This window comes from Muscardinus avellanarius, assembly GCF_963383645.1.
Source record: "Muscardinus avellanarius genome assembly, chromosome: 12".
Lineage (NCBI taxonomy): Eukaryota > Metazoa > Chordata > Mammalia > Rodentia > Gliridae > Muscardinus > Muscardinus avellanarius.
This window is the reverse complement of record NC_137798.1, coordinates 55,131,201-55,147,759: the sequence shown is the minus strand read 5'-3', so window position 1 is coordinate 55,147,759 and position 16,559 is coordinate 55,131,201. Positions and strand designations below refer to the sequence as shown.

The 16,559-nt window shown below is 36.6% G+C and overlaps 1 protein-coding gene across 3 annotated transcripts in view; it reads left to right on the top strand.

Annotated features, from left to right (window-relative positions):
* The window catches only part of SOS2 (SOS Ras/Rho guanine nucleotide exchange factor 2), a gene marked incomplete at its 3' end in the record, with an annotated part of 86,955 nt that overhangs the window by 64,778 nt on the left and 5,618 nt on the right, over positions 1 to 16,559 (top strand). For all 3 annotated transcript variants that reach the window (XM_080708176.1, XM_080708175.1, XM_080708174.1), the window contains 7 exons: positions 2,213 to 2,316; positions 4,446 to 4,668; positions 5,923 to 6,042; positions 6,180 to 6,342; positions 8,900 to 9,017; positions 11,512 to 11,684; positions 15,609 to 15,725. In XM_080708176.1, the coding sequence (XP_080564302.1) occupies positions 2,213 to 2,316; positions 4,446 to 4,668; positions 5,923 to 6,042; positions 6,180 to 6,342; positions 8,900 to 9,017; positions 11,512 to 11,684; positions 15,609 to 15,725 (1,018 nt within the window). The remainder of the gene's footprint in view (positions 1 to 2,212; positions 2,317 to 4,445; positions 4,669 to 5,922; positions 6,043 to 6,179; positions 6,343 to 8,899; positions 9,018 to 11,511; positions 11,685 to 15,608; positions 15,726 to 16,559) is intronic.

The following is a 16,559-nucleotide window of genomic DNA, read 5'->3' as shown; positions in this document are numbered from 1 at the left end:
GCCTCACTAAGGTACTGCAATCTCCTGTCTCAGCCTCCCAGGTACTGGATTATAAGCATGCATCACCAATATCAACTGACATTGGTATTTTCACATATGTACACATAGTTGATGGTAGTCATTCTATGAATGAACCTCACCCTTCCTCCTCCCTTCCCTTACACCACCTCCCCGGCTCCACTCAGGTTTCTCCTCCATTATCTGGAGTCACTTTGGTTTCCCAATTATATTCTAACTTATGCATATTAGAGAAAACATAAGACCCTTCACTTTCTTTGACTGGCTAATCTCAATTAACATAATGTTCTCTAGGCCCTTGCACTTTGTTGCAGATGACATCATTTTGTTCTTATTGTTGAGTAGAATTTCATTGTGTGTATATCCCATAGTTTTGTAATCCATTCATCTGTTGATGGACACTTAGGTTGATGTAACCACTTTATACTATCATATGTATCATATCTATGGTAGTAAATGTAGTAAATGAAATGTCATATTTTCATAGATTATTAAATCTATTTACAAGGTTTTTTTTTTTTTTTTTTTTTTTGGTGGTACTGGGGGGTGGAACCCAGAGGCTTTCTACCTCCGGGCTATACTCCCAGACCTATTTTATACTTTATTTGGAGACAGGATCTCACTAAGTTGCTGAAAGCCTCACTAAGTAGCTGAGTCTGGCTTCGAACCCGTGTGATCCTCCTGTCTCAGCCTCCCAAGTGCGGGGATTACAAGCATGCGCCACCACGCCTGGCTTATTTACAAGGTTTTAAATAACTATTTTTGATATTGCAAAGCAAAATCACTGTCTAGTATTTTTTTTCTTTTTTTCTTTTATTCCTTTTTTTTGGGGGGGGGGTACTTGGGTTCCTGGAAGCCCTTCTACCTCTGGGCTATATTCCCAGACCCATTTTATACTTTTTTATTTTTGGAAACAGGGTCTCAAGCCAGCAAGGCTGGCTTCGAACCTGCGTGATCCTCCTGTCTCCGCCTCCCAAACACAGGGATTACAAGCATGCCCGGCTTGGTATTTTTCTTAGAAACAAAATAAGAGATTATAAGTATATTTTTATTTTAATTTATTTATTTTTGTGGGTCTGGAGATAGAACCCAGAGGCATTTGACCTCCGAGTTACACCCCCTGCCCTATTTTTTATTCTTTATTTTTTTTGAAACAGGATCTCACTAAGTTCTGGAGGGCCTCACTAAGTAGCTGAGGCTGTCCACGAACTGCAATCCTTCAGTCTCAGCCTCCCAAATGCTGGGATTACAAGCGTGCACCACCACGCCTGGCTAGAAGCATATTTTTAGATCATATAGAAATTTAATGATAGCATGTAAATGTAGAAGCAAGTACACTAAATCTTAGTTTTCCATTTTATGTGAAAAATATTTAAAATTTAGATCTTAAAAATACTTTTTCAGAGCTGGTTATGTAATCTCAGCATTTGGGAGGCTGAGACAGGAGGATCACAGTTCTCAGACAGCCTTAGCTACTTAGTGAGGCCCTTTGCAACTCAGTGAGACCCTGTTTCAAAATAAAGAACAAAAAATAGGGCTGGGGGTGTAGCTTGGAGCATGCCCCTGGGTTCAATCCCTAGTACTGAAAAAGAAAAAAAAAAAAAAAAAACTTTCAATTTAAGAACTTAAAAAATAGCAGCTTTTTTTTTTTTTTTTTTTTTTTTTTTTTTTTTTTTTGGTACTGTAATTGAACCCAGAGGCATTCTACCTCCAAGCTATACCCCAGCCTAATTTCATTTCTTATTTGGAAGCATGGCCTCACTGGGTTGCTGAGAGCCTTGCTAAGTTGCCAAGGCTTGCTATGAACCTGCAATCCTCCTGTCTTAGCCTCCCAAGTACTGGGATTACAAGCGTGTGCCACCATGTTTGGCTCTAAATATAGCTTTTGTACTATAGAATGTGAACTTTCTACATATGACAAAAATAAAAGCACTTTTATATAGCATAAATGGGTAATTAAGCACAGAAACCACAGTTCTTATACTCATAAATATTTTAATTTTTAAATACTACACAATGTGGAGACTAACTTTTATTATTGGAGCACTTAAGGTATCAATTAAAAACAAATTAGAGACTCCTTAAATATTACATTGGTCCTCGCATATAAAATTATCACTGACATTAGAGAAATGGAAGAAGTGTAATTGAATGCTTAGGTTTAACTAAAATTTTTTTTTTTCTATTTTATTAGGATCTTAAATGTGTTTCGGCACTGGGTTGAACACCATTTTTATGACTTTGAAAGAGATTCAGAATTACTTGAAAGACTAGAATCCTTCATTTCAAGTGTAAGAGGTATATTATTTAAAGGTTTAATTGAATCTAATGTTGCACATGAGTTTATTTTCAAAATTGTATAACTTTTAAGAAGCTAAGCTATTTTTCATTTTTAGAAAGCTATGCTAACATTTGGAATGATTTTGATAGAATCTACAAAGCTCAGATGTGTTTATAATCTCCCGCAGCCTTAGAACCTTTTGTTTTCAAGTGTTTGTTCATTTGTCTGTCTGCAGTGCTGGGGATTAAACCTAGAGCATCACACATGCTAGGCAGGCGATCTACCATTGGGCTTTACCTTCATCCTCTTCAAGTTTTTGAGGAGAATATTTCTTTTAAAAAAATCAAAAGTTCTCTTTAATAAATTAAAGCTAGCTGGATATGATGGCCCATGCCTGTACTTGAGAAGGTGAGACAGGAGGATCTCAGGTTCAAGGACAGCATCAGCATGTAGTGAGACTCTCATCCACCTAGCAAGACCCTGTTTCCAAGCAAGAAATAAAATCAGGCTGGGGTGTTGCTCGAAAGAAAAATGCCTCTAGCTGGGCGTGGTGGCGCATGCCTGTAATCCCAGCACTAGGGAGGCCGAGACAGGAGGATCGCACAGGTTCAAAGCCAGCCTCAGCTACTTAGTGAGGCTCTCAGCAACTTAGTGAGACCCTGTTTCCAAATAAAATATAAAATAGGTCTGGGAGTGTAGCCTAGGGGTAGAAAGCCCCTGAGTTCCATCCTACCACAAAAAAAGAAAAGAAAAGAAAGAAAGCAGAATATTTCTGAGTTCAATCCCCAGTACCATAAAAATAAATACATAATAAATAAATAATTTAAATTAGCTGGGCACATAGTGATGGCATGCTTGTAATCCCAGCATTTGGGAGGCTGAGATGGGGATTGCTTCGCAGACAGCCTCAGCTACTTAGTGAGGCCCTTTGCAACTCAGTGAGACCCTGTTTCAAAATAAAGAATTGGAATATAGGACTGTGAGTGTAGCTTGGAGGTAGAATGCCTCTGGGTTTCATCCCCAGTACTGCAAAAAAAAAAAATAAATAAATAAAAATAATAATAATAATAATTCAAGCTAATTTTATCTCAAGGTTGCCATTTCATTAACTAATTAAAATGTATATAATTTTACTTTCATATTCTCCTTAGTCTTGTTCTTGAATTTAGATGATTAACAAATATTTTTTCTATATTTAATTCTCCTTTGAGGGGAATAAATTTTGTACCTTAAAGACAGACATTTCTTACTCGAAGTTTTAGAAATATAGCCTATGAATTGAAACTTTAGGCCATGAATATTTAAACATATATATGTCTTCAAATTTAAATTATTAAGAACACTAATTTTTTATCTAATAGTATATGACTAAGAATCCTGTTGGAAATATTCTTGTATTCTTGGCAGGCATTTATGTTAAAACATTGATCTTCACAGGTTTGTGGCCAGCCTAAACAATTTAGCACGACCCTATTTCAAAATAAAACAGCCTGAGAATGTAGCATAGAAGAAGAATGCCCCTGGGTTCAGTCCCCAGTAACTAATTCATTTATTCTCATTTTCTCTTCCTCCCTCTCCCTCCCTCCCTCCCCCTCCCCCCTCTCCCCCTACCCCCCAAACACTGATCCTGAATTAGTACTTATCAGATTTCAGTTTTTACGTGTGATAATGGAATTGTGATTATTTTCAAGAGCCTTTTCGAGAGACATCAGGGGAGGGTGTGCTGGGGGATTGAACCTAAGGACATTCTATTCCAGAGATATACCCCCAACCCTTTTTATTTCTTATTTTGAAACAGGGTCTTGCTAAGTTTCTGAGGGTCTTGCTAAGTTGATGAGCCTGGCCTCAAACCTGTGATCCTCCTGTCTTGTCCTTTCAAGTACTGGAATTACAGGCATGCACCGTTAATACCTGGCTCATTCTTAAATGTAAATTAAATTATGTGATTTTTAGATATGTGATTCTTAGATTTGTTTCAAGAATAAACTAGAGATTGAAGGGAGGGAATAAGTGGAGTTAGATGAAGCAAAAATGTGCCACAAGTTGATAATAGTTAAAGCTGAGTGAAAGTTAAATAAAGACTATACAAAGATTTGCAGTTATGTCTGCCAATTAAAAGGCATTCTGTGTATGTGTTCTTTTCCAGGGAAAGCTATGAAAAAATGGGTAGAGTCAATTGCTAAGATCATCAAGAGGAAGAAACAAGCTCAAGCAAACGGAATAAGCCATAATATTACCTTTGAAAGTCCACCTCCATCAATTGAATGGCATATTAGCAGACCTGGACAGTTTGAAACATTTGATCTTATGACACTTCATCCAATAGAAATTGCGCGTCAGCTAACACTTTTGGAATCTGATCTCTACAGGTAGATAATTGTAATTTATTGGGGGCAGGTGGAGGACAGAGGGATTGAGCCTAAAATCATTCTATCCTCCCAGACCTTTTTATTTTTTATTTTGGGACGTAAACACACATATTTCTAAATTATGTATAGCATTGGTCTGTACACTTTAAAACTATATTTATTTATTCTGTACCTTTTTTAAAAAAAATATACTGGTGATTAAACCCAAGAACATTCAACCTCCAACTTAAACTCCAGCACTTTTTATTTTTTATTTTGAAACCAGGTCTTGCTAAGTTACTGAGGGTCATGCTAAGTTGCAGAGGCTTTTCTCGAACCTACATTCCTCTTGTCTCAGCCTCTTGAGGTCTGGGTATATAAGCATGTACCACTGTGCCCAGCTTGCAACAATTTTTTACTTAAATTGTTTTGATATTTGTTAAAGTTGATGAATATAATTCTAGTTTGCTTATTTAGTCACTGTGTAGTATAAAGAGTAGTCTATACTTTATCCAGTCTCTTGATGATAAGCCTTTAGATTCCAGAATTTTTTACATTTGTAAACAGTGCTTGAACAGTCTTATAAATGTGTTCTTAAACTTTGTGTAAGAGTTTATCCAGGGCATGTACATAGGAATAGAACTGCTGAGTCAGCTAGCATGTATATTTTCAGTATTATGAGATATTGCCGAATTGTTTTATATAGTGGTTTATCAATTTTTACTTCCCTATAAGTGTTGTAGAATTTGTTTTATAATATTTTTACCCATTTCGTATTATGTCCTTTGTTAGTTTGACAGAAGTAAGATAGGATTTGATTGCAGTTTAAGAGATAAAGAGATAATGCTTTATCTTTCATTATTATTTTATTATTCACTTTTTTTTTTTTTTGCGGGTCTGGGGATGGAACCCAGGGGCATTTGACCTCCGAGCTACACCCCCAGACCTATTTTTTATTCTTTATTTTGAAACCAGGTCTCACTGAGTTGCAAAGGGCCTCACTAAGGAGCTGAGGCTGTCCGTGAACCGTGATCCTCCAGTCTCAGCCTCCCAAATGCTGGGATTACAAGCGTGCGCCACCACGCCCAGCTTATTATTCACTTTTTAATTATTAATAATGTGATTATTTATATCTGTCTCTCTGTGGATTGTTCATATACTTGTTAATTTATGTTTTGGGCTAATTGTCTTTTTCTTACTAAGTTTAGCAGATGTTTAAATAATTTTTATACTAATCCTTTATAGGTTAAGTTGTATCAATTTTTGATTCCACAGAAAAGTCCAGCCTTCCGAACTTGTAGGGAGTGTGTGGACCAAAGAAGATAAAGAAATAAATTCTCCAAATTTATTAAAAATGATTCGTCATACCACAAATCTCACTCTCTGGTTTGAAAAGTAAGTTTTTATCTTATTGCTTAATAATCTTACTAAGTTCTGTGTAAACTAAAATTCTGGCTATAAAGAGGTTTCTTGTTTTCTAAGTGAGGTGAAGAAACTTTTCTAAGCCATGAATTTTTTGTTGTTGTTATTAGATGCATTGTGGAAGCAGAAAATTTTGAAGAACGGGTGGCAATACTAAGTAGAATTATAGAAATTCTTCAAGTTTTTCAAGATTTGAATAATTTCAATGGCGTATTGGAGATAGTCAGTGCAGTAAATTCAGTGTCAGTATACAGACTAGACCATACCTTTGAGGTAAGTTTTAGGCTTAAATATTTAATCCTTTTGGGGGAAGATAAGATAAAGTTAACGTACGAGAGCTTACTTTTACCACTTGTCTTTTTGAGTAAATCCTTTGCAAATCATGTTTTTCCCTTAAAACAAGTAATATAAATGTATTAGAAAATATTTCAACATATTCTAGTAAATAAGCTTAGGATTCATCAAAGAGTATGGAAATTGTCCCTCTGTTTTAATATGTTCAACATAAATGCAATAAAGTTCCAATTGGATTTTTATTCACACATTGACTAATAGTCTCACATAAATCACAGAATCAATCCTTCCTTCCTTCCTTCCTTCCTTCCTTTCTTTCTTTCTTCTCGGAACTGAGGGGTGGAACCCAGGGACATTCTACCTCTGAGCGACACCTCCAGCCCTATTTTATTCTTTTTATTTTGAAACAGGGTCTCACTTAGTTTCAAAGGGCCTCACTAAGTAGCTGAGGCTGACCACGAATCATGATCCTCCTGTCTCAGCCTCCCAAATGCTGGGATTACAAGCATGCACCACCACGCCCGGCCTACAAATAACTTCTTTAATACCTGTAGTATATAGTAAAAGATAAACATGGTGAGAACCCTTTCTAAACTTAAATTTATTTTTAAATTTTAAAATAATGTATTTGGTGAGGCTGATTTATTTATTTATTTATTTATTTATTTATTTATTTATTTATTTATTTATTTATTTTTGTATTGGGAATTGAATCCAGAGACTTTCTACTTCCACACTACACCCCTAGCCCTATTTTACTTTTATTTGGAAAGAGTCTTGCTACGTTGGTGAAAGTCTGTACTTTCTAAGGCTGTCCTTGAACCTACAATCCTCCTGTCTCAGCCTCCCAAGTACTAGGATTACAAATGTGCACCACCATGCCCAGCTGTAAGTTTTTATTACAGAAAATTTAGGAGATATAGAAAATAGAGAAACATATTTTGTCTTTTAGCAAAAAAATTGAGATCATATTTTATGTAGCAAAGCCTTTGTCTTTTTCTCTTAAGAGCTTCCTATTATCATGTATTATACATATATAGAAACCTTTTGTAAGAATTTGATTATTTTTCTAGAATAAATTTCCAAAGATAGAAATCCTGGGTCTGAATATTTATACATCTTAAGTCTCCTGCACTCCCCCTTTCTGGTACTGGTACTGGAACTGAACCCTAGTCCTTTTTAATTTATTCTTTCAAAAAGTTTTTTCTTGTCCGTGTTAGCTAGGACTTCTGTATTGACTATACTGTACTACAGTCACTCTTACTGTCTCCTTAATTTAAAGGAAATGCATTGAATGATTTCTTGTATTGGTCGGCTTTTTATTGCTGTGACCAAAATACCTGACAAGAACAACTTTGAAAAGGAAATGTTTATTTCCTTTAGAGGTTTCAGTACGTGGCCTTGGAGACAGAAACTTGGCAGAAGGGCATGGTGGAGGAGAGCTGCTCACTTCATGGCAGTGGGGAAGCAGAAAGAGGAAGGGACCAGGGACAGGTAGAATCTCCAAGGCACACCTCAGGGACTTACTTCCTCCAGACAATCATCAAGTGGATTAATCCACTGGTGAGATTAGACCCCTCGTGATCCAGGCATTTCTTAAAAGCCCCACCGCTGAACCTCCTGCATTGGAGACTCTGCTTTCAACACGTGAGCTTTGGGGTGTTTATTTCAGGTAGAAACCATAATAGTTTTCATTAAGTATGTTTGCCTTGTGTTTTGGGGAGAGAGTGTGTGTGTGTGTGTGTGTGTGTGTGTGTGTGTGTGTGTGTGTGTGTGTGTTTGAGAGAGAGAGAGAGAGAGAGAGAGAGAGAGAGAGAGAGAGAGAGAGAGAGATATTCATGCACTTATCAGGTTACAAGCTGATTAATTTCCAGTAAGAAAATGTAATGATGAATAAAAAAGAAATGCCTTTGTTTACTTCATTCACTAAATTTTTGTTTTAAGTTTCTCACACTCTGACAATGAACTCCTTATTAAAACTCTGGCCTTAGACCTAGAGGCTTTTCAGTGGAAAACTACTTGAAAGCTGAGAGATTATAATTTTCCTTTCTTATACTTGTGACTGGAATGCTTGACTAATTAAAATTATACTAATAAGGATCTCATGAAGAATTTTTTTGATTGCTTGATCTTCTGATTTGTATTAGAAAATAACTAAGCTTTTAGGCTTCATATTTATAGATAAAAAGAGGAGAATTCATTCTGGATAAGTGCCCAGAGGAATACCACTCATCTTTTAATTTTAAAAAGCGCTTTTTTTTTTTTTTTTGGTGGTACTGGGGATGAAACCCTTCTACCTCCATGCTACACTCCCAGACCTATTTTTATATTTTTATTTTTGGAAACAGGGTCTCTTAAGCCAGCAAGCCTGGCTTCGAACCTGCGTGATCCTCCTGTCTCCGCCTCCCAAGTGCAGGGATTACAAGCGTATGCCACCACGCCCGGCTAAAAATTACTTTTTTATAAATTCTAAAATCATATATCCGTAAGTATGATTGAATTATCAACAAAAATTATGCTCATTTTTATGTTAAAGGCATTGCAGGAACGAAAACGGAGAATTTTGGATGAAGCTGTGGAATTAAGTCAAGATCACTTTAAAAAATACCTGGTAAAATTAAAGTCAATCAATCCACCTTGTGTGCCTTTTTTTGGTAAGTTTCTAAATGTGAATTTTTTTTTTGTTGTTTTTTTGTTTGTTTGTTGTGGTGGTACTGGGAATTGAACCCAGTACCATCAAATTGAACCCAGGGGCATTCTACATCTCAGGTGTACCCCAAGTCCTGTTGTTTATTTATTTTAAAACAGGGCCTCATTGAGTAGCTGAGGCTGACTGCAAACCTGTGATTCTCCTGTGTCTGCCTCCCAAGTACTGGGATTGCAAGTGTGTGCCACCATGTCCAGCTATGGATATTATATTTTGAGGGTAAATATGTCAGAGCCAAAAGAGGCCAGTCTTTAGAGGCATATTGTCTTTATTATATATCAACTAATCTATTTCTTAGATTATTTTATTAACTGTCAGGCCAGGCGTGATGGCACGTGCTTGTAATCCCTGCGCTTGGGAGGCAGAGACAGGAGGATCACGCAGGTTCGAAGCCAGCCTTGCTGGCTTAGGAGACCCTGTTTCCAAATTAAAAAAAAAAAAAACAATTATTAGCTGTCTGTATCAATAAATTAACTTTTTTTTGGTACTGAGGATGGAACCCAGGGGCCTTCTACCCCCAGACCTATTTTATTTTAATTAATTAATTTATTTATTTTGCAGTACTGGGAATGGAACCCAGGGGCACTCTACCTCCAAGCTACCCCCAGCCCTATTTTTATTCATTATTTTGAAACAGGTTCTTACTGAGTTGCAAAGGGCCTAAGTAGGTGAGGCTATCCACAAACTGCGATCCTCCAGTTTCAGCCTCCCAAATGCTGGGATTACAAGCGTGCACCACCATGTCTGGCTAGCTTTATATTTTATTTGGAAATAGGGTCTCACTAAGTAGCTGAGAGCCTCACTAAACTGCTGAGGCTAGCTTCGAACCTGCTATCTTCCTATCTCAGCCTCTCAAGTACTGGGATTACAAGCGTGCGCCACCATGCCTGGCAAACTAGCTTATTCTTTATAAAATAAAGATTATGATAATTACCTCATGGAGTTATATAAATTATTATTATTGGTTTTTTTTTTTTTTTTTTTTGCGCTACTGGGGATGGAACCCAGGGGCATTCAACCTCCAAGCTACACCCTCAGCCCTATTTTTTTTTTTAAAAAAAAAAACAGGGTCTCACTGAGTTGCAAAGGACCTAAGTAGTTGAGGCTGTTCATGAACCATGATCCTCCTGTCTCAGTTTCCCAAATGCTGGGATTACATGTGTGCGCCACCACGCCCAGCTCTGAATTAAGAAGTTTTAATCTATACTACCTAATAAAAAGTTTAACATAGAACAGTTACTCATGAAGGTAACAATTATTTTACTTATGTTTTTGCGGTACTGGGGATGGAACCCAGGAGCATTGTACCTCTGATCTACACCCCCCAGCCCTATTTCTTTTTTAGTCCTTTTTTTTAGTTTTGAAACAGGGCCTCATTGAGTTGCGAAGTACCTCACTGAATAGCTGAGGCTGTCCACGAACCACCATCTTCCAGTCTCAGCCTCCCGAATGCTGGGATTACAAGTGTGTGCCACCACATCTGGCTATTATTTTTATTATTTATTTGTTTATTTATTTTTCTTGTTGTACTGGAGATTGAACTCAGGGGTATTCTACCTCTGAACTACATCTCATCCCATTTTATTTTTTGTTTTGTAACAGGGTCTTTCTAGGTTGCAGAGAGGCTCACTAAATTGCTGAGGCCGACTCAACCTGTGATCCTCCTGTCTCGGCCTCCCAAGTACTGGGTTTACAGGTATATACCACCATGCCTGGCTCAATGTGGCCTCTTGATGAGACTGTTGCTAGAATGACATAGCATGCCATTTCAGTGTAAACATTTTTTATGTGTGTGGGTCTGGGGATGGAACACAGGGGCATTTAACTTCCGAGCTACACCCCCTGCCCTATTTTTTATTCTTTATTTTGAAACCAGGTCTCATTAAGTTGTGGAGGGCCTCACTAAGTAGCTGAGGCTGTCCGTAAACCACGATCCTCCTGTCTCAGCCTCCCAAATGCTGGGATTACAAGCGTGAGCCACCACGCCCGGCTTAAACATTTTCTTTATAAGTAGAGGTACACTCTAAAATAATAAAAAGCATAGTGTAGTAAATAAATACATTAATCACATAGTCATTTATCATTGTTACAAATATTATGTATTATTTATAAATCATATTGCTATACTTAAATAGGTTTGTTTATACCAGAATCACTAAAAACATATAAATCGTGTTATGGTGACATCACAGGAGCTACAACATCATTAGGTGATAAGAATTTTTTAGTTCCATTATAACCCCCAGAGCTATTTTATACTTTATTTGGAAACAGGGTCTCACTAAGTTGCTGAGAGCCTCACTAAGTAACTGAGGCTGGCTTTGAACCTGTGCGATCCTCCTGTCTCAGCCTCCCAAGTGCTGGGATTACAAGTGTGTGCTACTATGCCCTGCTAAATGACTGATTTTAAAATAATCTTTCCTTAAATACTTTTTCATTAGGAATATATTTAACAAATATTCTTAAGACTGAAGAAGGGAATAATGATTTTTTAAAGAAGAAAGGGAAAGATTTAATCAATTTCAGTAAGAGGCGGAAAGTAGCTGAAATTACTGGAGAAATTCAGCAGTATCAGAATCAGCCTTACTGTTTACGGATAGAACCAGAAATGAGGGTAAGTATTTTTGCCTATCTTTTAAAAGAGAACCTGTTAATTCTGTGTGAGCTCTAAGAAATACCATAATTATGCATCATGCTATTTACTTTGAAAATAACATGAGTTATAATTAATGAGGAAGCAGTATTAAATATTAGATATCTACACTATTTGCATTCAAGTACTTTCCTCAAAAGTATCACTTCTTTGTGCAGCTGTCTCACACATTCTGAGAAGTAGAGTGGAAAAAGCTTTCTGATGTCCATGCAGTAAAAATAAAATTACTACTAATACTATCATTGATTAATAGCCATCTTAAATATTTTACATGTGCCAATACAGTATTAACCAGTTCATCTCTTCATAAGATAACTGTTTAGAGGACCAATTGGAAGAGTGGTGTATATACACAGCAAAAGATATCTTTGATCATTCTATCACTCGATATTCTATTTTGAGCAATAGTATATAATATTGATACTGGTAGGCCATAAAATGTTTGATACCTTCTAAATTAAATTATGATACTATGTTTATGTTAAATGAATTTTATTGCAACATATTTGAAATTGGGCACATATTATATAACTGTCAACTTGAATAATTAAGCTGTCACATTTAAAATTGTGCTAAACTTTGAGATATAGTCTGCAAGTTGGACATATTTAGTAAAAATAGTTACAGTTACTCTTGCCTTCCTAAATTATAAGATAGTAGCTATTGTTTGTCCCCAAGTTAAAACAAAATAATGTCCTAAGAAGGACCTAAAGCACACCATTTATGAAAATAAAGACAGATATCTGTTTCAAAGAAAATGGTGATAAGCTTTCATGCTCACCTGTTTTCTTGGGCCTACCCTCGTGGAGCTAAGAAAATACATTTTTTTCTTTTTTCCCCCTTTTTTGTGGTGCCTATGGAACCCCATGATCTCATCACACATGCTAGGCAAATGTTCTACCACTGAGCTACATCCCCAGCCCTAGGAAATATGTTCTTAAAGCCTAAGGTAGAGTTTACAATATATTTTCCTATAGACACAATGTTACATTATAGTTGGATAGACTTAAAATAGTACTTTAGATATTCATATATATTAGAAACATATAATAGATCTTGTGATCTGACCTGGGCCTTACCATTATTTAAAGATTTTCAGGATTGGAGAGGAAAATGCTTTCTTTCTGACCGAGTCAAAGTAACTTAAAAATGTAGACAAAGTAGGTAGTAACTTTTTGTATTTTTGTTTTTATTTTTATTTTTTGGTAGTACTGGAGATGGAACCCTTCTACCTTCGGACTACACTCTCAGACCTATTTTATATTTTATTTGAAAACAGGGTCTCTTAAGCCAGCAAGGCTGGCTTCGAACCAGCGCAATCCTCCTGTCTCTGCCTCCCAAGCATGCGGGGATTACAAGCGTACGCCACCATGCCCGGCAGGTAGTAACTTTTCAAATCACCATTAGCCAAACCAAATAGTATGAAAACAGCAAAGAATACAGCTGTTTCAGCCGGGCGTGGTGGCGCACACTTGTAATCCCTGCGCTTGGGAGGCTGAGACAGGAGGATCACACAGGTTCGAAGCCAGCCTCGGCTATTTAGTGAGGCTCTCAGCAACTTAGTGAGACCCTGTTTCCAATAAAGTATAAAATAGGTCTGGGAGTATAGCGTGGAAGTAGAAAGCCCCTGGGTTCCACCCCCAGTACCACAAAAAAAAAAAAAAAAATACAGTTGTTTTCAGCTTTCTAAGAGTAAGAGAATACCTGAAAAACAAAATTTTTTATTAGTAGTATTAGTATTAGTATTATTTGATACTGGAGATTGAACCCAGAGGGATCCTACCTTCGAGCTACACCTCCAGCTGGTTTTATTTTTTGAAACAGGATCTAGCTAAGTTGCTGAGGAGGCCTTGAATCTGCAATCCTCCTGTCTCAGCCTCCCAGGTACTCAGATTACAGGTGTGCACCACCATGCCCAGCTTAGAAAGATTTTATGCTAGAAATTTTTTTTGTTGTTGTTACTGGGAATTAAATCCTAGGGCATTTTATTTCTAAGCCATATCCCAGCCCTTTTGATTTTGGAATGAGGTCTTGCTAAGTTGCTGAGGGTCTCTAAAGTTGCTGAGTCTGGCCTTGAACCTGCTATCCTCCTGTCTCAGCCTACCAAGTACTTGAATTATAGGTGTGCACCACCTCACCTAATGAATACTAGAAATCGTAAAGCTCATTTTGCCTCTGTTAAAGCTAAAACCCAGTCCCTATTATATTTGCTTCTAAACCACCTCAAAATTAAGTAAAGCTAAATCCATTTGTTTGCTTCAAAGGATTTTTCTAAGGAAATCATATGAAATATATAGAAAAATTTATGCGCAAAGGGTAATGATTATTGTAGCAAAAAAAAGCATCTATATGGATAACTGTGTTTGTGGACATTAGTGAAATAACCTCTGTCTGATGAAATACCATAGAGTAAAAGTCTGTATTTTTATTTATTTAATTTATTGGAGATGGAACCCAGGCGCATTCTACCTCCAAACTATACCCCAACCCTTTTTTTTTTAATTATTTAATTTGAAACAGGGTCTCACTAAGTTGCAAAGGGCCTCACTAAGTAGCTGAGGCTGTCAGTGAACTGAGACCCTCCTGTTTCGGCTTCTCAAATGCTGGGATTACAAGTGTGCGCCACCACCCCGGGCTAAAGTCTGTACTTTAAAAGATAAGTAAATCAAATAGAAACAAGTTGATTGACTGTAAACTAAAAGATTAAAAATAAATATGGTATTATTCAAATTTTGCATAAATTGTTTCTGTTTGGTTATTTGTGTACATACGTTCATACACACAATAAAACTAATGGGAGACACTAAAGTAAAGTGTAAAGAGCAGTGTCTCTGGTATTGATTGTCAGGGTTTTTTTTACATTTTGATAAATAATCTTTGGCACTTTTGGTAAATCTTTTTCTACTTAACAAATTTAAGCTTAGAAAAATATTTTTTGATAAAAATATTGACAGATTTTTGTATTAGAGTTTAACACAGTTTAAGAGTTTATAATTATTTCTGAAATTACTTTTAATAGACCTTAATCCAATTTATCTCTTTTTTCATATTGCTAAGATTTATTGTGGTTTTTAACTATAATTTTGGCTCTAAACACTTTTGGTAGCTTACTGGTAACTTTGTTATAATTGATAGAAGCAGTATTCACTAAGGGACAAGTATTGCTAACTGCTGAGCCCTATTAAAATGGAAATGGAAATAAATTAAAATCTGCTCATCTTTTTTTTTTTCTTTTTTTTTCTTGGTGGTACTGGGGTTCCTGGAAGCCCCTCTACCTCCGGGCTACACTCCCAGACCTATTTTTATATTTTTTATTTGGAAACAGGGTCTCCTAAGCCAGCATGCGCGGCTGGCTTCAAATCTGCGCGATCCTCCTGTCTCTGCCTCCCAAGCGCGGGGATTACAAGCGTGCGCCACCACGCCCGGCTTTTTTTTTTTTTTTTTTTTTTTTTTTGTGGTGCCGGGGTTGGAACCTAGGGGCATTCTACTTCCACACTACACCACAGCCTTATTATTATTTTTTTTTTAAAATAGGGCTTCGTTAAGTTGCGGAGGGCCTACTAGCTGAGGCTGACCACAAACTCAAGATCCTTCTGTCTCAGTCTCTCAAGTACTGGGATTACGAGCCTGCACCACCACGCCCGGCTGCTCATCTTACTAATAGAAGTCTAATACTAGAATAGAACTTTCATAGGAATTATATAATCGTATTTAAAAGTAGAGAATTTGGAATAAGCGATTATTTGAATTTTGCAGGCATTGTGATCTCCTAATTTGTTGGTAATTTTTATTGTTAAAATGATGAAATAAATAATTTTCATTAAATATTTTAATAAATCTTACTGTAATAAGATCTAAAGTAAACTTATGGGTGTTTAATTCTAGAGGTTCTTTGAAAATCTTAACCCCATGGGAAGCTTATCTGAAAAAGAGTTTACAGATTACTTGTTCAACAAATCACTAGAAATTGAACCCAGAAACTGCAAACAGCCACCTCGATTTGTAAGTCCATTAAAATTTTGGAAAAGTTTTCTATTGAAAAATTATTACTTTTAATATTTAACAGCCTGTTCCTTTAAATTGTCATGTAATAAAATATCTGTATTTAGGTGTTTTGTTTTATAGTACTCTACTATTTCTAAAATTATCTTACTTTAAGGGGAAGTAACAACCATTTGATAAAATATGATTTATTCTTTATTTTAGTGCTAGTTATTATCTGTTCATTTTTTATCCTTTCTAGTATAAGAGGTAAAAGTATGAGAGCCTAGCAGATAGCTGGATAGAACAGAAGAAATGAGAAGACCTGGGAAGGAGTAAGCAGCAATGCTCGGTGCTCCTGGTCCTCCTGGCCTTACTATGGTTCCTGCCCTTAGGGCCTCATGGTTCAAGGTCACCACTGAAATCCAACTCTCCCACGAGCCTTTGCTGCTGCGATTCCTAGGTTTGCACTGGCAACAGAAATAACGGAAAACTAATTCTAAGCAGTTGGAAGTGAAACAACATTTAGAAAGAAATAAAAACATATATAAACATACCCACTTAGAGCAGGAGGTGTGTAGTTTCATGCTATCCCATCTTTACTCCATTGTATGATACAGATTTTATCCTCATTTTACAAATGACAAAAGACTTGAGACTTAAAGGGATTAAATAACTTTTTCAGGACTGCATAGCAGGTTATTGGCACAGTTGAGATTTTAATTTTTCTTTTTTCCCTTGGGTGGTGATAGAAATCAAACACCAGGGCCTCTTGCATGCTATGCACATTTTCTGCCACTGAGTTACATCCTTGGCCCTTGTTTATTTTTTAAGGCAAAGTCCTGCTAAGTTGCC